The 21,649-nt window shown below is 36.7% G+C and overlaps 1 protein-coding gene across 4 annotated transcripts in view; it reads left to right on the top strand.

Annotated features, from left to right (window-relative positions):
* Positions 1-21,649, top strand: part of FUBP3 (far upstream element binding protein 3) — a 69,664-nt gene that overhangs the window by 16,905 nt on the left and 31,110 nt on the right. For 3 of the 4 annotated variants that reach the window (XM_043987395.1, XM_043987400.1, XM_043987397.1), the window contains 2 exons: positions 19,744-19,777; positions 21,517-21,566. In XM_043987395.1, the coding sequence (XP_043843330.1) occupies positions 19,744-19,777; positions 21,517-21,566 (84 nt within the window). The remainder of the gene's footprint in view (positions 1-19,743; positions 19,778-21,516; positions 21,567-21,649) is intronic. The other variant, XM_043987396.1, reaches the window with a different exon arrangement.

Genomic DNA, 21,649 nt, shown 5'->3' with positions numbered 1-21,649 from the left:
TCAGAAACTTAACACTTACTAGCTGTGTGACCCTAGGCAAGTCACTTAACCCCAATTGCCTCACCAAAAAAAAAAACCCCTCAAAAGTGGTTTACCTCTAGATTGTACCTAAGAAATGATTTATATCCAAGAATCCAATCAAAAGGCCCCCCATCCAAATGAGCAATATGTCAACAAAGAAGCATCAAATGTGCATTTTTTGGTGGGGTTTATGATCATAGTTCAGGACTAGGTCATTACTACCAGAAACTATAGAAAGGATATCCTTAAGGATATAGATATAGATGGATATACATATAGATAGATATACATGGAAACAGTGGAGATTGTGAAGGATATTACTGTAAGTTCCTAAAATTTAGTGCTTATCAAATACTTGGTGACTAGAATTATGCATCAGAAACTTGCTATTATGTGGTCAGTCAATAAACATTTTGTTCAACACTTACTCTGTGATAGGCACTGTGCTAAGCACCAAGCATACAAAAAAGAGCAAATAACAGTCTCTGCCCTCAAGGAGCTCCCATTCTAACATTCCCATGTCACAAATAAAGTTTAATATCCTGGAGAACTTCCCCAGTACTGGAACCAGACCGTCATCATAACCTGAACTGTTATCCATATTCACCATGATATGTTGCTTCACAAGAACTTGAAGAACAGCATTCAATGTGTTAATGATAGATAAGCGATTTCTTATTTAACCCAACTTAGATTTTCACTGTATTGGGCTTCTTGTGACTGCTAGATGATTGGAGAATTTCTACACCTTTCTCCTTTGAGGTTTCTCACCTTTTATTTCTTTACTTCAGAAGCCTCATGAATACAATTTTTTTTTATTATTGTTGAATTGCTCTTTGAACTGCTTTTACTCTTTTGACTTTCAGTTGTTACTTAAAAGAATTTAGAATCTCTAATATGCTTTTTTTAATCCAGATTTCTTTCTGTGTATGGTTTTTTTCCCTTTCACTTAATTGGGCAGTATGGTATCTGCATTAACATCAATATCTTGCTGATCCTATAGAAAATGATCTCGTGAAAAAATGCTTTTGTTACTTTACGTTTGATGTTCTATAGACTATGAAGGAATGTTAGTGGGTACTGACTTTTTCCAAGACCCTTTCTACCATAATGCATCAGAAAAACTGGAAACAATAACAACAGTAATAGTTAACATTTATATAGCATTTGAAGGTTTTCAAAGCACTTTACAAACATCTTTTTGGGGCCTTACAATAGATCTTTTCATTAGATATGACAAATATTATTATCTACATATTTAGGTCAGGAAACTGCAGCTCCCAGAGGTTAAGTAACTAATTCATAGTCACAAAATTGTCAGGCAGGATTCAAGCCAAGGTCTCTCTAGACTCAACTTGCTCTTCTTCCAGTACAGCATACTGAATCTCAGAGGAAGGTGGTGTGGTATTCTCTCTTAGGTTCATATGTAGTGGTTTTACTCCTCATTCCTTTGTATTATTGAGGTTTTCATAGACGTAACCTTGGGTACTCTTCACTTTTATTAGTAGGTGTCGGTTGAGCATGACTTCTTTGTCATACTCTCCAGAAAGAAAAGAATTGCTATAGTTTTCAGATGTCTTAAACTAGTCTTTCTAGGTACTACTGTAACGAAATGTATTGATATGTTAATTGAACATCAATGTTCAAATGAGTATGGTTCCTTCAAAGCAGTTACTCTTAGGAAAACTATGTTTATTTTCCTGATTCTTCCAGTCCTCAAAACATTTATGGAATTCAGAATCCCACCACATAATGTTTTAAACATCTTCATTTATGAGATCTTCATCCTTGGAGAATGGTTTTGATTTTTAAAATTTTTTTTTGGAAATAGCCAAGTCATTTGAAGTGGTCTATTCAAGAAGATGGATGATTGGGCTTGGCCACAATTTTTTGGCCTATGAAGAAATGTGACTAAGATGTGTGACATTAAGATTGGATTTTTTTGTCTCAGAAAGCACAGGACAAAAGAGGAGTTTGAGGGGGGAAAAATATGGTTCTTCGAGGTGGTGATTTTGAAGGGAACAGCACTCATTTTGATGTCCATGTTTTGTATTTCTTAAAATAATTACATCCCAGATAGGGTAGTAGTCTACCAGCTGAACTGAGCTCCCAGCCCAAGTAGTGGAAGAGAGACAGAAGCTGTCATACAAACAATATACAAATGTCATTGGGATACTGGCAGGATTCTGATTTCATGGATCTACAACTAGCAGGGGCCTCAGATTATTGAGTCTAAATCTCAGTTTTACAGATGAAGAAATTGAGATCTGAGGTCTTGAGAGCTTAAGGGACCTAACCAAGTTAAGGTAGGTGTAAGCACAGTTGAAACTTCCACTGGAAAATGAGACTTTACTGGATTTTTCTGTTTGCCGTTGTTGACTAGCGTTAGTGTTTTCTTAGATAAACAATACTACTTATGTTTTCTTCATTTTATATCAAGTAAAAATCCATAATGTAAGGTAAACCTTTTATATGTGGGAGGGGGTGGGGGGAACTGCTCAGGCATAGAGGAGGTTCATGTTTCATTTCTTCCCAGAAGGCACCACTCTAAACATCATATATGGCTTTCCACATAAATCTTTTTAATGGATGGTCTCTCTGACACACCACTTCTAGAACTCTAGATCAATATGGGACATATAAAAAAATAAACTTTGTTTTCACCTACTGCTTACAGTTAAAGTAATAAAACATGTGCATGTCTTAAATTGTTAATCTTGCACCCTAGTAGATAGACTGCCTAGAATATATTGGAATGAAACTTGTTAATGGCATTCTGTGAAACTGCTTTTAGTTTGTACATTTTGAAACACAGATTATTCCAGTGTTCCCATTTTGCAGGTGAAGAAACTAAGGAACAAATTAAGTGACAACCCAAGAATATTGCCTCTTCCACTGAGTATTTTTCCTTCCTTCATGCTTCTAATGTAGTGTAATATGATTTCATGCATACTTTCACTTAAGAAAATTAAAACTTTCCCCTATTTACTTCCAAAGATTGAGTCTGCCTAACTAAGGTAGAAATGTTTGAACCTTCTCTTTTATGAAGCATAACGCATCTGTGGACTAGGAATTCCTATTGTACAAAAACTTATTCTGTATTTGAACAAAAGATTCCCCTCTAACTTATTTTTCCATGTATTCATCTAAAAAATCTTTTTCTTGTTGCCCACTGAATTTCTTCTTTTGGCTACATTACAAGGTTATGCAAATTTAATTTGTCTGTTTTGAAAGAAGTTATTAAATTGTAAATTATTTCATAGTAATTTAGTAGGCCCAATGGTGGCAAAAAACCAAAATTATGAAAGGAATCCTTCTAATTTGCTATGGGGTGTGTCTTATGTCCCAATAATCAGAAATGAAATTTCCCTTTTACCCAGATTTGTTCTAGATATGTAAATTTTTAGTTAAACTTTGTTAGATAAACTTAAATGTTGGATCTGACAACATCATTTGTTTTCCTGGCATAAGCAAGTGATAAGGTTATGGAGCTATGCGTTCGATTTTCTTGAATAAACATGAGGCATTTTTTTGGTTTTTGTTTTGGTTTAAAAAAAAAAAACTTCGTTTGCTTGACAGCTCTTTTAGAGTCAGAACTATATTGCTATTTCGTTCATTAAAAGTTTAGGAGTGGATCTTTGGAAAGGAGAACAGTTTATGACCAAACAAAAGAGAGATATTATGAAATGCAAAATGGATGATTTTGATTACATTAAATTAAAAAGGATTTGTACAAACAGAAGCAATGCATCCAAAATTAGAAGGGATGCAGAAAGCTGGGAAACAATTTTTTATGGCCAGTACTTCTGATAAAGGCCTCATTTCTAAAATATATCAGGAACTAAATCAAATTTATAAGAATCCAAGTCATTCCCCAGTTGAGAAATGGTCAAAGGATATGAACAGGCAGTTTTCTGATGAAGAAATCAAAGCTATCTATTCCCATATGAAAAAATGCTCTAAATCACTATTGATTAGAGAGATACAAATTAAAACAACTCTGAGGTGCCACCTGACACCTATCAGATTGGCTAATATGACAAAAAAGGAAAATAATAAATGTTGGAGAAGCTGTGGGAAAATTGGAACACTGATGCATTGTTGGTGGAGCTGTGAACTGATCCAAGCATTCTGGAGAGCAATTTGGAATTATGCCCAAAGGACTATGAAGCTATGAATACCCTTTGACCCAGCAATACCACTTTTGGGTCTTTTTCCCAAAGAAATCATAAAAAAGGGAAAAGGACCCACATGTTCAAAAATATTTATAGCTGTTCTTTTTGTGGTAGCAAGGAATTGGAAATTGAGGGGATGCCCATCAATGGGGGAATGGCTGAACAAGTTGTGGTATATGAATGTAATGGAATACTATTGTGCTATAAGAAATGATGAGCAGGAGGAGTTCAAAGAAACCTGGAAGGACTTGCATGAACTGATGCTGAGTGAGATGAGCAGAACCAGGTGTACACAGCGTCATCAACATTATGTGTTGATTAACTGTGATAGACTAGATTCTTCTCACCAATCCAATGGAACAAGAAAGTTCCAAAGGACTCATGATGGGAAAGGCTCTCCAAATGCAGAAAAAAAAAGAAACTCTGGAATATGGACGCTGATTGGACCATACTATTTCTTTTGTTTTTGGTGCTGTTTTTCTTTTTTGAGGTTTTTCCTTTTTGCTCTGATTCTTCTCGTATAACATGACTAATGCAGAAATGTTTAAAGTTTTATATATATATATAAAACCCATATCAGATTACCTGCTGTCTAGGGGAGGGGGGAGGGAGGGGAGGGAAAAAAATTTGAAATTGGAAATCTTATCTAAACAAATGTTGAAAACTAAAATAAATAAATTCATTTCATTTTTTAAAATAAAATATAAATTGAGAAATACCACATTAAGAAAAGTTTAGGAATTCAAGAAATAATGAGAATGATTCTGGCATTTCTTAGTATTGCAGAGCTGTGGACTTTTTCATTATAATAAAGAAATGGATATCCATAAAGGAGAATTTTTCTTAAACTGCATTTTGTAAATAATTACTGAGCCTCTGAATAGTGAGGAAAAGAAGCTAGCCAGTGAGCACTTCTAATTTTTGTAAGAAATAATCTTCTTTGAGATTGATGTAATTTTCTGAGAGAATGGTATATAGCTATGCACCCCCCCCCATTGGTGTAAATAATGAATCCCCTAAAGTGGTTGGGGGTATAGGCAGTTCCACTATTATGCAACATATGCCTTCCCCCAAAGCACCACTGTATGCAAAATTCTACAATAACCATAGAGCCTGTGAGGGAAATGTGGTTGGGGATAAAAAGCCCCAAAACTTCATCAGTGACACTTTTTTTTTAAGATAGGAAATTATGGTAGTATAATCTTATACATGTTAAATGAAGTTGAGAAATACATAAATACTAAAATAGTGACTACTACCTGAAGCCCAGGGCTGCTGCTAGGCCTGTAGGTCTCCACCCCCACCCACCCCTGCCTTCCTCAGGCTGCAGGTGAACAACTCTGGGTCTTATTCTGAAGCCCACAGCTGTGAGGGAAGAGGGGTCTAGAAGTAGGGATGGCGTGGTATGCAACAGCCTGCTCCTACTGCATCAGAAGATAAACAATAAAATGGCACTTTACCTTGACAAAAACCTGAAGTTTGGAATTGGGCTTCTGAAGGATTGCAGCTTGTGAGTTAGTAGGAAATGGAGGTTTTCTGCATTTTCAGTGTTTCTCTCAGAAAAAGTCACACAGAAGCACACATGAAATGTTCCCTAATATATCAGTTGTGTTGGAACAAATTCACAGTTTTGAAACATGTTATAGCAGAACTGACTATATTAGAATTCATACAACTTAAAGTTCTAATTATGGTAAAGATGTGGTCATTGATTCCAGCCCAAAGGAAATATGCATTTTGATTTGTTATACATCCACTAAAGAGGATCTAGCTGTACATAATTCTGTTGTCCCCTAGAGATATGTAAAGCAAATCATTTTGAATTTTTAAAAGAAGTTATTCAGCATTAGCTGTAAATACTCAAATTTTTAATATAAAACCCTGATGCATTTACCTTTCAGGACATCATAGTTTACAACTCAGTGAATAAACTTGAAGGTCTCAGTTTTGAGATGGCAAATACCCTGAAATAGAAAAGGAATTTGTTCTAGATGTAGAAAGGAATTTTGGTGAGGTCCCAGGGAGGGAGGGAGGGGGAGAGAGAGAGGGAGGGAAGGGGAGGGAGAGGAAAGGCTTCCTGTAGAAGGTGGTATTTGAACTGAGTTTTGAAGGAAAGTAGGTAACCTAAGAGGTAGCGGTAAGCAGGGAGAACATTCCAGGAATGGGATACAGAGTGCAAAAGCAGGAAATGGATCAGTAGAATAGCAACAAGGCCAATTTGATTCAACTGTAGAATTCACAAAGGAGAATAATGTTGAAAACTCCATACACAGGACTCATATTTTCTTCTGTTGGTGATAGGAAGCCCCTGGACTTTAATGAGCAGGGGAATGACATGGTCAGACTTATGCTTTAGGGAAATCACTGGCAGCTTTATGAGGAGTAAATTGGAGAAGGGACAGAGGAGGAATGGAGACCAATTAGGAGACTTACAATAGTCTAGGTGAAAGGTGTTGAGGGCTGTATGAGTAGAGAAAAGGAGATGGATTCAAGCAATCTTGTGTTAGAATTGACAAAATCAGGCAATTGTAAGGATATTTGTAAGGCTATCAAATAGAGTACAGGATAGAATGTGATACGGATTCAGGAAACCTAGACAAAAATTTGAGGAGAATACTTCCAACATAAGAAATCAAGGTGGGGGCGCAGCTAGGTGGTGCAGTGGATAAAGCACTGGCCCTGGATTCAGAAGGACCTGAGTTCAAATCCATCCTCAAACACTTGACACTAGCTGTGTGACCCTGGGCAAGTCACTTAACCCTCACTGCAAAAAAAAAAAAATCAGGGAAGTCATATCTGAATTGAGACTTAAAGATTCCTTCAAGTATTTTGACAAGCACAGATATGAATATCCCCAATATTCGTGTAAAATATGGAGTCAGAAACTGACATTTTTATATGAGCAATATTAGTCATGTTATAAAAGAAGGAACATACTAAAAGAAAAAGTCCACAAAAAATAAAGTGAAAGTATGCATTGATCTGCAATCAGACTCCATCAGTTCTTTCTCTAGATATGAGTAGCATTTTTTCATCTTGAGTCCTTTGGAATTGTCTTGGATCATTGTATTGCTGAGAAAAACTAAGTCCCTTCATTGTTGCTCATCATATAGTGTTGCCGTTACTATGCACAGTGTTCTCCTGGTTCTACTCACTTTACTTTATATCAGTTAATGTAAGTCTTAACAGATTTTTCTGAAATCCTACGTAACATTTCTTAAAGCACAATAGTATTCCATTATATTCATATGCCACAACTTGTTCAGCTATTCCCCAAATGATGGGCATCCCCTTAATTTCCAATTCTTTGCCACCACAAAAAGAGCTACTATAAGTATTTTTGTACAAATAGAACCTTTTCCTTTTTTTTTAATCTCTTTGGAATATAGACCTAGCAGTGGTATTGCTGGATCAAAGGGTATATGCACAGTTTGATTGCCCTTTGGGCATAGTTTCAAATTGTTCTCCAGAGTAGTGAGATCAAGAACTGATTTTTTCACTCATACTGCTATAACTACAATTGAAAATTATCTTATGCTTACATTGTGCCACTATCCCACATACCTCTTTTTATTTTCAAACATCTTTTGAGGTATGAGGGGAAAGTACATGTAGAAATATATAACCCATTAAAATAGTGCAAGAAGTATTCCTGTATTGGAAAAGAGAGTTGGACAAGGTGACCATAAGAGCTCTTCCAAGATACTCAATTTTTTAAAGCACTGTTATAATCTTGTGCAAATTGATTTTAATTTTGCATCTTAATTGGAGGGGATGGGGGGCAGAGTATAGTGGTCTATAAAGATTGAGAGCCTATTAGGCAGTGTGACATTTAGTTTGGGGCATATTTTGTTCTACATATGTGTCTGGCTGAAAATGTCTCACAAGTATTTGAATGCCTTTGTACTCAGATAAAATCAAGCTACATTTGCTGATCCTTGATTAAACGTAAAACTTGATAGTCTGCTACCCAAGGTCAACAGAGGGAGCCACCCAAAGTAGTCTCTGGTGAGCTGTATGTTGCCCCCAAGTGTCATCAATGGCAGGCTACACAAATGTGGATTTCATTTGTGAGAAATCAGGTTCATATTCTTGTCATTGTGAACCTGACTTTGTGTTTGTGGTCAGCCATTTTAACTCCTAGGATAAAGGACTCCCAGTCCTCGCCTTGTGACAATATAAAGTATCTGCCTAGAGTTATCACAAATGCCATTACAAAATTCACAAAACAAATTTATTTATTTTGGGGTGTATCAGTAGTGTAGAGGGAAGAGTACTGATTTGGGTTCTAATCCTGGTTCTGCCACTTAATACTAGCTCTGGAACCTTGAGCAAGTCAGTTCACGTTTCTGTGCTTTGGTTTTCTCATCTCTAAAATAGGGATAATCATACCTTCACTTCCAACCTCACAGGATTGCTGTAGCATCAGATAAGGTTATGTGCAAAATGCCCTGTAAATATTAAAGCGATATATAAGTGTGAGCTGTTGCTGTTATTATTATCCATACACAGATATTGATTACATGCAATGTGCAAGAAACTGGAATATATAACAGAAGTGAAAGACATGGACTCTTGCCTTAAGGATCTTCTAGAATATTTGGGGAGACGATACCTTATTGTGGTTGGATCTTGTCTGTGTCATCTATATAAATCCTCTGTGCAGGGCAGGGTTTACTCAAAATTCTAATGACTTTCTTCTATGATCAGAGGTTCTTAGCCTTTTTTTGCATCATGGATTCCTCTGGCAGTCTGGTAAAGCCTATACAATCTGGGGTGTTTAGGGACTACTAGCATCTCTGGTATGAGGACTTGCCATGTCATTCTCAGGGCTGCTCATATATCTTTGGTGTCCACTTTTCACCCAACTCTCTTGTTTGTGTCTCCAAGAAGCTGTAGCATGTCAGATGACAATACCCTGGTAAATCGTCTTGGCAGACAGGTAAATCCAGGTTTAGGGTAATCAGTGGGCTTTAGACTCATTGATGAATTGGGAGATATATACCCAAGCATGTGAAGACTTTCTTCCTGTTGGGGTGTGTGTGTGTGTGTGTGTGTGTGTGTGTGTGTGTGTGTGTGTGTGTGTGTGTGTGTGTGTGTAGAACCGTTTGTTCCAATGGCCATTAAAGTGGTTGAAGTAGGCACTGTGCAGGACTTAGAGCTTGGGTAGACATTGAAGATTCCAGGGTCATCCACTGCATCCCAGGCCATCACCAGTTTTTCTGACTTTTATCTTACCCTATTGTACTTTGACGACTGAAAGAGAACATGAGACTAAGGACTTTGTGCAACTCTCTCTTGCTTAAATCCAATTCACGTGCACGTCAAGACATCACCCAACTGTGATGTCACTGGTCGTCTTTGAAAACAAGACAAACTGCCTCATTGCCTCTGAATAGGGCATGTCTGTTGACTGCTCTGTTGTTTTATCTACTATCCCAGTGGCTTCTTGAACCAAAACCTTTCCTTAGTCTGGGTGGCGACTGGAAGGTAAGATCTCCCCTTCCCCCCTTTTAATTTTAGTTAGGACAGAGAAACTTATACAAGGGTAGGAGGTATAAAGGTATGGGTGAGTTATAGTCTGCATCATACATCCTCATTACATTATCTTCCAAACCAGTTATTCAGAACTGCACTGTTACTGTTGAGGGCAACAGTAACACTTGGGTTCACAATGACTCCTTGATCATCTACTCCACCTATCCCAAGTAATTGTCAAATCTTGTCATTTTTTTTTTCTACAATACATTGAACACAGCCCCTTCCCTCCACTCTTATAAGCCACCAGCCTACTTCACACCCTCAGCACCTTTCACTTGGATAATTAATTACACTGTGTGTTTTATCTTGTACACGATATACTAGTTTAGTAGTCAGTACATGTATATAATTTATTTTTTGTTTGTTTTTAGTGAGGCAGTTGGTGTTAAGTGACTTCCCCAGGGTCACACAGCTAGTAAGTGTTAAGTGTCTGAGGCTGGATTTGAACTCAGGTACTCCTGACTCCAGGGCCCGTGCTTTATCCACCGCGCCACCTAGCTGCCCCCATGTATATAATTTATAACCATGTTTGGAGATATATGATCAAAGATCCTTGAAGTTCACTAGCATCTGGGTTCAAATCTACCATCACTCTCACTAATCTGTGTCTACTGGCTGCTTCCCAACTGCCTGCACGCACCCCTCTGTTTTCCATTCTCACTGCCCATCTCTGCTAGCTGTTGACCTATATCTCTCCTCCCTTTCTTGGGTACATTTCTTGAGAAGCCCACCTATAATGTCCACTGGGAGAAGAGGAAAGGGGGAGGTAGAATAAAACAAATTACATCACATAAAGAGGTTCAAAAGACCCATTACAGTAGAGGGAAAGAAGGGAGGGGGTGAGCATTGTCTGAATCTTATTCTCATTCAATTTAGCTCAAAGAGGGAATAATATACACACTCAGTTGGGTATAGAAATTTATCTTACCCTATAGGAAAGTAGGAGGGCTGATAGAACAAAGGACAGTTTGAGGGACGCAGTGGTCAGAAACAAAACACGGGTGAAGAGGGGCAGGGTGAAAGGAGAGAGAAAACTATAAGTGGGGAAAAGTTGGAGGGAAATTCGCAGTAATCATAACTGTGAATATGAATGCAATGAACTCTCCTTTAAAGCAAAAATGGATGGAAGAGTGGATTAAAAACCAGATTCCTACAACACATTGTTTACAAAAAACACATTTGAAGCAGAGAGATACACACAGAGTAAAGGTAAAAGGCTGGAGCAGAATATATTGTGCTTCAGCTATAAAGTAAAATAAAGTCAGGGGTATGATAGCTGTCTTCTTCACATACTTGAAGAACAGTTACCAGAGGAAAAACGATTAGATTTGTTCAAGCTTTATTCTCTTTATTCCAAAGGGCAGAACTATGATCAGTGAGTAGAAGTTACAAAGAGGCAAATTGAGGACACAATAGGTTCTCTCACTTGAGGCCTCTAAGTGAAGGTTCAGCAAGTACTTTGAAGTTTTATATAGGTGGGGTGTGTGTGTTAAACTTTTGATGGCCCCTGAGCTCCCATCTAACTCTGAAATTCTATGATAAATGCAGATAAAAGAACTAATAAAATAAAGTAGTATATGATACATATATCAGATGAGAAGCAGCATGGCAGAGTTAATAAAGAGCTAGACTTAGAAGTAGGAAGATGGGTTCAGATTCTACTCAGGCACTAAGTAGCTGTGTGGCATGAGGCATATCATTTAACTCCTTGGTCCTCTAGGCAGTGGTGTCAGACTCAAATAGACTTAGAAAGCTACAAATTAGCAATGCCTATGTTGTACTGTGTTTTATTTATTTATTTTGCAGGGCAATGAGGGTTCAGTGACTTGCCCAGGGTCACACAGCTAGTAAGTGTCACGTGTCTGAGATCAGATTTGAACTCAGGTCCTCCTGAATCCAGGACTGGTGTTTTATCCACTGTGCCACCTAGTTGCCCCCTCCCAATTACATTTTAATTTAACCTGCTCCCCTGCATTCACCTTGAATCTGACACCTCTGTTCTAGGTGACTCTAAGGCACCAAGCTGTATTGGTAGAGGACATGCCATCATCTAGGACATCATTATATCAATGAAATCATGGGTCCAGAACCTTTGATTTATGTGATAAATGTCCCTGCACAATACAATAACTGGTAAAAGACCTGGCAGGTTTGACTTGAGCTTTAATAACGAGTTGAGTAAATTTGTGGAAGAGGGCAAGCCATCTCAGGGTAGGGGAATGGTGTGTTTGAAGTAAAGCAGGAATGTTCAAGAAATTTGGCAGGGACAAATGGTCAAGAAGAGGGTTCATTGAGAAATAGAAGTAAAGTTACAAATGTATATCGATGCTTGATTGTGAAGAGGTTTTAATATTAGGATGAGATGTTTCAACTTTGTCTTGTAGGCTTTGGGAAACAATGAAGAAAACAGCATATTTCAAAGTGGCAGCATGCAGGGTAGATTGGAGAGAATAAATATAGGCTGGAGGCAAAGACACCATTACAGCAGTTTATAGTGTCTTGTGCCAGAATTATTCATTGCAAGCATTTATTAAATCCCTAACACTGTGTTAAGCCCATAGGTTACAAAGACAGATATGAAGCAATCTCTGCCTTCAAGGAGCTTATATTCTACTGGTAGAAATAAAAAGGACATGATAATTAAATACAAAATAGATAGAAAATGATGGGGGACAGTGCAAGGAAAGAGCACTTAAAAGAAGAAAAATTGGGAAAATCTTTGTGTAAGGAGTAACTAGAGCTGAGTCTTGAAAGGATCCAGGGGTTTCAAAAAGTGGAAGGAGGTTAGGGAGAGCATTGCATTGCATTAGGGACAGCTTATGCAACAGTAGTGGGGGCAAGATGGAATGTCAAGTAAAGTGAATACCAAGCAGGCCAGTTTGGCTGAAACACAGAGCAAATTGACAGGGAGAGGGAGAATAATGTGAAATCAGGCTGGAAAAAATAGGATGGAGACAGATTGTGAAGGGCTTTAAATGTCAAGCTGAAGAGTTCGTTTATATTTGGAGCAATAGGGTGCTACTGGAGCTTTTGAGCAGGGGAATGACATGGTCAGATTTGTGTTTAGGAAGATTGTTTTGGCAACTGTTTACATTAGGAATTGGAGAGGAGAGAGACCAATTAAGGAAGCAATTTGAATAATTCATGTGAGGTGATAATAATAATTACTAGCATTCATAAAGCATTTAAAATTTGCAAGGTGCTTTATATGTTATCATTTCAGCTTTTAAAACATTTTACAATTGAGAAAATTGGTTGAGAAAGATTAAGTGCCTTGCCTCAGGTAACACTGAGGCAAGATTCAGACTCAAATTTTCTGATTCTGATTTTAGCCCATCCATCTGCTATCCTACCTGGCCACCTCTATGAACTGGGGTGGTAGCCAGCTTGATTGGTCTGAATTAGGATAGTAGAAGTGAGAGGGGCAACTAGGTGGCGCAGTGGAGAAAGCACTGGCCTTGGATTCAGGAGGACCTGAGTTCAAATCCGACCTCAGACACTTAACCCTTACTAACTGTGTGACCCTGGGCAAGTCACTTAACCCTCATTGCCCTGCCAAAAAAATAAAAATTTTAAAAAAGGATGGTAGAGGTGGGCCCTAAAATAGGAGTTGCATGATAAGATTGAAAGCACAAAAGGTAGAGTGTAGAGCCTTAGAAAAAAGTTGTGGGGGGGAGACCCTTACAAGAGTGCAAATATAGATGAAGAGACTTAAGATTCCGTGGAATGTGAGTAAACATGCCCTACTAAATCCTTTCAATATCTCAACTAGGAGATGAAATCCATATTGGGTGGAAGTCATGGTAGAATTGAGGGCTTAAGAGTGGAGATTTAGAATAGCAGCTAAGAGTAGTAAGGAATGAGTAAGAGATCTTAATCGAACGGAGGTTGCTCAAATTTGTAGTGGATCACAGTTATTTGGGGAGTTTGAATGAAGAAAGCAGATAGGGCTGCTTAAGATTTAGGGGAGAAGAGAGAGTCTCAGTTTTTATAGATATCATTGAATTTGCTGAATAATGAAGTCTAGGGGGCAGCTAGGTGGCACAGTGGATAAAGCACTGGCCCTGGATTCAGGAAGAACTGAGTTTAAATTTGGCCTCAGACACTTGACACTAACTGTGTGACCCTGGGCAAGTCACATAACCCTCATTGCCCCACCAAAAATAGATAGATAGATAGATGGATGGATGGATGGATGGATGGATGGATGGATGGATGGATGGATGGATGGATGGATGGATAGATGGATAGATAGATGGATAGATGGATAGATGGATGGATGAATAAATAAATAGAAGAAAATAAAAATGATGAAGCCTAACCTGGGTAGGGAGTCAAATTATACTTCAATTCCAGGAGATAAATGGAGGGAGGATCAGGTGACAAGAGGTCAAAAGGAAGGTACATAAAAGCCATACAAGAGAATTAAACAGTAAGGATTTGTAAAATTTCCAAAAAGACTAGGGATCCTCCTCAGGATACAAACTACTTAATACAGCTTTGAGACCAACATTTAAAAAAAAATAGATTCAAGAATTATAAGTCACTATACAAGTATAAAGTTTTATCTTAATTATGGTGTATTGAGTGGTAAAAGTCAAGAAACTAGTGAGTTTAAGCTTTTGATGGGGAAGATTGTTTTCTCTAAAATTGGCACATCTTGCCATGCTCTAACCTTAGTTCCTTTTGCTTTAGACAGATCACTGAACTTGATTTGTTTTCCTCTTGAAATACTATTAAATTTGAACAGGAAAAACAGGCCTGTGGCCTGATTTCATTTTGCTTCTTTGGTATGAGAAAAATAAGTACGCTCTTTAAGGAGTAGTAAGAAATTATCTATCCTTTTTTTTTCCATATAAGGGAAATCTGCACAACTATCTCTGATCTTAAAATTTTACTATTAAAAAAATGCATCTTTATTCCTGTCTTTGTTTTTACATCAAATTTCCTCACATATCCCTCCTCTTTCCTACTTTCAGAGAGCTATCCTATCTATCAAAGAATATTTTTTTCATTTTCTTTTTTTTTTTTTGATAAGGAAATTGGGGTTAAGTGACTTGCCTAGGGTCACACAGCTAGTAAGAGTCAAGTGTCTAAGGCGGGATTTGAACTCAGGTCCTCCTGACTCCAGGGCTGGTGCTCTATCCACTGCACCACCTAGCTGCCCCTCAAAGAATATTTTTTAAAAGGAAAAAAAGGGCAGAAGAAAAAAAAACAACAGTCAGTACATCCAAAAAAAACCTCAGTATCTCCAGTTTAGACTTCCCACCTCTGCAAAGGAGTAGGGAGAGATGGGAAGTGCAGTTCATATCCTTGGAGCATGTAATTTTGCAACATTCATTTTCTTTTAGTTTTTGTTATTTTCAGTTTCCATTGTTATAGTCATTGTGTATATTGTTTTCTTTACTCTTAATCAGTTAATGGAGTCTTTCCATGCTTCTCTGTAGTCATCTTACAGCAGTCATATTCCATTTCATTTATGTAATGATTTGTTTAACCATTCCACAATCAGTGTGCATCTGCTTTGTTTCCAGCTCTTCATTACCACAAAAAGTGTTACTGTACATATTTAATGTTTTTTTAATCTGTGACCTCCTTGGAGTATATGCCTACCCAGTAGTAGAATCTCTGGATCAAAGGATATGAATGTTTTAGTCACTTCATTTCCAAAATGCCGTGTTGCTTTGCCTAAATGGTTATACTAATTCACAGCTGCACCGACCTCTCCAGCACTGGATATTCCTTTCTTTTGTTATCTTTGCCAATTTACTGAATGTCAGATGAAACAACCTCTGGGTTATTTTGATTTGCATTTTTCTTATTTGTGGCATTCCTCCATACAAATATTAATGGTTTGCAGTTCTTTTGGGGGGGGGCATTTATAACGTATATTTTCTATGTAACTACATTTAGATATACCTAGATCTATTCTAGTACATATAACTTAGTATTTTAAATCCTTCCTCTTCCTTTTTTTAAATAAATATGCAGGATTTTTTTATACAGGTAAATAACTATTTTATAAATAATGTATACGTATCAATTTATATAAATAGCACAACAAATTTATTTAATATAATTAGTATATAAATAAGACCTAAATAACTCATATGTACAACATATATTTGTGTGTGTGTGTATAGATACAGATATACATCCTGTAACCTTTCTAGCACACCCCTCCCCCACTTTTTTTCTTTCTTTCTTTCTTTCTTTTTTTCCTTTTTTTCTTTGAGGACTACTGGTTCCCATCCTTTGGTCACTCACATCTGTTAGCTGTCTATGTAACTTGGATACCAAGCTCTTATATGAGAAATTTGATGCAAATATTTTTACCATTCAACTGCTTGTCTTCTTATCTTAGAAGCATTGATGTTTTTGAAGAAACTTCAACTACATGTAATCAAAATTATCTTTTTATCTTTTGTAATTGTCTCCATTTTTGATTCTGGAGATGTCTCCTGTCAATAGCTATGGAAAGACTCTTAAAGAGAATGTTTCACATAGAGTATGCATGTTCTATAATTTCTATGTAGAGATTGCTTTCCTTAGCATAGGCAGTATGTCTTGTTTTTACAGGATGGAAAATAAATTAAAAGCCTACCTACATAGAAGTGAGTGTACATGTTAGAATTCAGTTAAGATAAACCTTAAAGCAATATGAAATATTATGAACCAGCAGGCACCATTAGCAGGAAATGGGACTGATTTTTATTCAACATTCTTGCTTTTTTGCAGTAAAATGACTGTAGTTACAGTTAAATTGTGCTCAATAGGTGCACCTATGCATGTGATGAGAAGGAGGACATTGCATGGCCTCCAGAGTTTGACCTCCTCCCCATCATTAAGGCTATGGATATATGTCTTGTGCCTGGAATTATCAGTTTGCAGTGCTTCAACATATGCTAGTACCTTTTTCTCATCTAACAACTAGTCCCCATTTTTAGGAACTAAATGGGAATGTCTCAGAAAGAATGGAACTTTAAATTGTATGCTTTAGCCTTGGTCTACATCCATCTACATGAAAGAAGAAGGTATTTGATATTCTTGAGAAGCAACTCATAGTTAAATCTGGTTTTAAACTTGAACATAGACATCATTCTTTTCTTTCAGTGTAAAAACAGGAGCCTTCCATGTCTTTGTGAAATAGTGTCTGCAGTTTTATTTTCAGTATTTATAGGCATCTCCACTTGTCAGCTAAGCAGTCAGTGATTCAAAATTATGCTGTCCATAAAACTTAGGGCATGTACATGGCTATCAGAAGAAAGTTCTATATAAAATTTAGAATGATTTGTGAGTATGAAGCCTACTTGATGCTAATATCAAGCAAGTAAGCTAAGAATGTTTTGGCTATAATAAACCTATTGTTACACATCATCTTTAATGCATTGTCCATGCTTATGGTCAAAATTGGTTGGTGTAGGTGCTGATCTCTTGGCTTGAGCTCAGCTATCTGGTATCCAATTTTGATTGGTCGTGCTCCTGTGTTATTTTTGCCTTTACCTTCTACTCTGCTGAGCAGGTTTATTGTTCTCTTTAACTCAATTTGTTCTTTTGGAGAGTGTGACAAGAGAACTATAAAACCATAAATGTCATTTCCCTATTTGACAGATGAAAAAAGTGAAGCCTAGAGAGGAGAAATGGCAGGACTAGTCATTGTAAATAGCACTTACCTCTCAGGGTTGTTGTAAGGATGAAATGATAATAATGTTTGTAAAGCACTTTGCAAACCTTTAAACACTTACTAATTATTTTTATTTTTATCATCATTGTTGGAAAAACTCCTATAACAAATCTCTTGAGACTTAGTAAAACATTTTCACCTAGAAGTGAACATTTGTTTCTTTTTTCTTTAATAAATTCTTACTCAGTTCTTTAAAGACAAATCCTGAAAATAGATCTGGAAAATAAGTTAATAGAAACATCTAGCCACAATTTGAGGGACCTGCCATACAAATTATTCATATTTGTGGTTTAATATGCCTATCACTCTTGTCTCTTATAGGCATAACCTCTTCAGAAGTTGAGATTTATTTATTTATTTGTTTGTTTGTTTGTTTTGCAGGACAATGAGGATTAGGTGACTTGCTCAGGGTCACACAGCTAGTAAATGTCAAGTGTCTGAGGGCAGATTTGAACTCAGGTCCTCCTGAATCCAGGACTGGTGCTTTATGCACTACGCCACCTAGCTGCCCAGAAGTTGAGATTTAATTCAAAACCTGACACCAGTCTTTCTAGCTTTATTGTACATTATTTTCTCCCTTCCCAACCACCACCACCACAGTCCAGTCAAATTGACCTCTTTGTTACTTATATGTGGTATTGTTATCTTCCATGTCTTTGCACTAGTCATTCCCCCTGTCCAGAATGTACTGCCTGCTCAGCAAAGCCTCATAAAATCCTTTTCTATCAAGATGCAGCTCAGGCATCCTTCTACTAACTGGTAGTGCCCTCCCTTCCTAACGCATTGCATTCAAATACTTTGTATTTATTTTTACTCCGTATGTACATGCATAGGTGTATTATTATACTCTCATTTGTTGTCTCCTTCATTGAAATGTAAGAACATTGATTGCATGGATTGTTTCATTTTTATATTGATATCCCCTTGGGCCTAGCAGAGTGCCTGTCATGTAGTAGGGGCTGGTTGGTTCTTTTTTAAATTTGCGATTGTCTGGCTTTTAATTAGGATTGATTCAGCATGTACTACCTAGACAATTGCTGCACATCCACCTTCTCTGCTGATGAATATTCTGATTGGAACAGCTTATATTCAGACCAAAAATATGCAAAAGGCAAAATTAAAAGAAATTAAAACAGCACTTCTCTTATCCCTAAGATAGGCATATTTAGAGTAATTATTTTTGATATGCTGACTTTAAATTGTTATTTAACTATTGACCTCGAAGAAAATACATTTGACTCTATAGTTTCATATATTTTTTAAAATTTCTTTATGCATTTTACTTTTCTTTGAAAACACCAAAATTCTGTCTTCTTAATTTCAAATCAAAGTTCATACTGTAGAAATATCATTTGAGAGTTTTGGATTTGAGGTGTCAATGCCCTTCCTCATTTGTCTTAAATGATATATTTATATGATTACACATATGTAACCTATATCATATTGCTTGCCCTTTTAGGGAAAGGGGAAGTGAGGGAGGGACAGAAAATTTGGAACTCAAAATTTTGAAAAGCTGTATGTTAGAAATTGCCTTTACATGTAATTGGAAAAAATAAAATACTATTTTTAAAAAATTATTTATTTGTTATTCACCTGGTTACCTTTAGTCTGCTTTCAGGAAAAACTTGATTAAAGGGTTGCTATAGTGACAGAAAGTTAACAGTTGCGTTTGGGTTTTGTTTTGCTTTTAAAAATTACTTCATTTTAAGTGAGTTTAAATGGTAAATTTTTTAGACTAGCATTTAATGAGTTTCCACTGTGTACAAAGCATGGCATAAGGATTTCTAAGGAGTTAAAAATGAAGTATAAGGCACAGACCCTGCCCCTATAGAGCTTATCATCTAATAGAAGAATTAAAGCAAACACAAGTGAAAGGAATATATACATCTGTCCATAGTGACTTCAGTTCTCACTGAATGATCTTTAATAATGCCTTGAATGAGACTAAATCTTTACATTTGGCTTAAAAAACTTACCCTCTCCATCCTTACACTGGGTTTAAATTAAGAGAATGGAGGAGATGGTGAGTTCGAGGGATTTGGGCAAGAAGGATTTTCTCCCATGACTCTCAGCATGGACGTACACAGATCAATTTCTTATCCTGTGTTCAGCTGGACACTAGGTTATAAACTGTGTTGATCGAGACATCCCCTCCTGTTTCATATCATATAACTCATTCATTTCAGCCACTGAGCCTAAATTACTGTTTGCTTTTCTTTCTTTCTCTGTATTTTTTTTTAATGATAAGAACTTGTATGGGGATGAAGTTAGTTTATCCGTACTAATGCTTTGATTTTTCTTTTCTCTTTCTCTTTGCCACAGTAGGTAACCAGTTAGGGGCCCTGGTACATCAAAGGTAAGCAGTGGGTTATGTTTTATTATTTATTGATTAATTCTAATTGTTTATTGATCCACCATCTGTACTAGAGTGTTAGAAAGTCAGAGGTTGAGAATGTGGAAAAACTATAGGCTAGATTTCTTTAAGGCTGAAGTTTTGGGGGGGTTGTGTTTTTCTTTTAATAACCCTTTCTAAGACAGCTTCCTAAAAAAGATAAAATGTAATGCTTTTGAGAATTAAAAACAAATATTACTATCTAAAGTTATAGAACTATCAGAATACTGGAGATTTTCTTTCTACTGCTTTTTACATTAAATAAAAAAGAAATATCAAATTTTTCCAGTGCTTTAGAAATCTTTAGCCTTTTCACCTAAGAAAAGTTCTCTGCTCATGGTAGATAGGCAGGTTCAGTGGATATTATATGGAAGTGGGAGACTAGAAACCTATATTCTACTGGTAGGGACACACCAAGTGACCTTAAGTAAATAGTCAGTTAACTCTCTGCTGAAGTTTCATTGATAAGAAATGCCCTCCATATACCTCCCTAAAACAGTGAGGCTCAATTAAATCATTGTGAGGTGCTTTTAATGCCTAAAAAAAATTCTGTCAAAAAGAAATATGTACAGTTTGTAAAAATAATACTAATACTAAAAAAGATTTAAAGTACATATGCAGGAATCCATTGGGAGGCCCAGAATTGCTTATTTTCAGATAGTATATGTAAATGCCAGAAATTACTTCTGTATCTACAAACCTAAGGATGTACATTACAACAGAAGCATCTCTCTCTGTGTTTTTTATCACAGTGATATAATGAAAAGAGCTTTTAACTGTTGCATTTCTTCTAAGCATAGGACTTTTCACAAAAATAAACTTCATTCACTGCTTTCCATGGTGGTTAAAAATCCAGCTGTGTGTGAGGTGTTTAAAAATGTCAGGTTGAATGGGGGGAGTCTCTAACTGTCTGCATTTAGCTTCCTCCAAAGTCAGATGTTCAGATTTAATTGCTTTCCAGTGTGTTGCACAAATTGGATATTGTCCATAATATGGTGTATGGGAAGTTAGGAAGTACTCCTGTTGGTTAATTTGAATGAGTCAATGCAATACTTGTCTTCCAAAGGGGGCAGTGGGGGGGGAGGGGGCAAAACTAGATTGGGTGCTTTTTAACAACAGCACTTGGAAAATGAGCATAGTAATTATTCTTTTCTACTCAACACTGATTAGGCCTCAGTTGGAAAACTATGTTCAGCTTAGGGCCTTATACTTTAAAAGACGGGGTAAATTGGAAGGAGGCCAGAGAGCAGTGAAAAGTTTGAAAAACAAGTAGAAAAGTAGAATGGTGTTTCTTGGATCTGGAGAAAAGAATGCCAGAGGAGAAGTGCAAAGGTCACCCCAAGTGCACAAAATAATGTTATTAAGTAATCAGGGACTAGTTGCTCTTATTAGTCAAAGTGGGCAAAGCAAAACATTTAAAAGTTAGGCAGCAACCAGAAATATTCAGATTAAATATGAAAAAGACAAAACCCTAGCAATTAAGAGAGGTTTGGTCATTGAATAAGTTGCTAAAGTAGGCACCTCTTATAATGGTAAGAGCAGCAATTGACTCTTGAGTACTTTTTTCAGTTCAGGTGGTAAGAGACAAGGTGCTTCATGTTTCAAACTCTAGGCTTATGATATTGTCAATTTAGGAAGAGATTGAGAATGAAAGATAGCAAAATTATTCATTATGTTGACTTTGAAATCTCATTCATTTTTAGGGCAGTAATAACAGAAGAATTCAAAGTGCCTGACAAAATGGTTGGGTTCAGTAAGTATCTGGATTGCCCAATTTCCTAAGTATTTAATCATCCTTTTTACTTTATTTGATAAGAAATAAATGTTTACTTTATT

This window comes from Dromiciops gliroides, chromosome 2 (assembly GCF_019393635.1).
Source record: "Dromiciops gliroides isolate mDroGli1 chromosome 2, mDroGli1.pri, whole genome shotgun sequence".
Lineage (NCBI taxonomy): Eukaryota > Metazoa > Chordata > Mammalia > Microbiotheria > Microbiotheriidae > Dromiciops > Dromiciops gliroides.
Note: the sequence above shows the minus strand (reverse complement) of the source record. Positions and strands in the feature narration are given on the sequence as shown.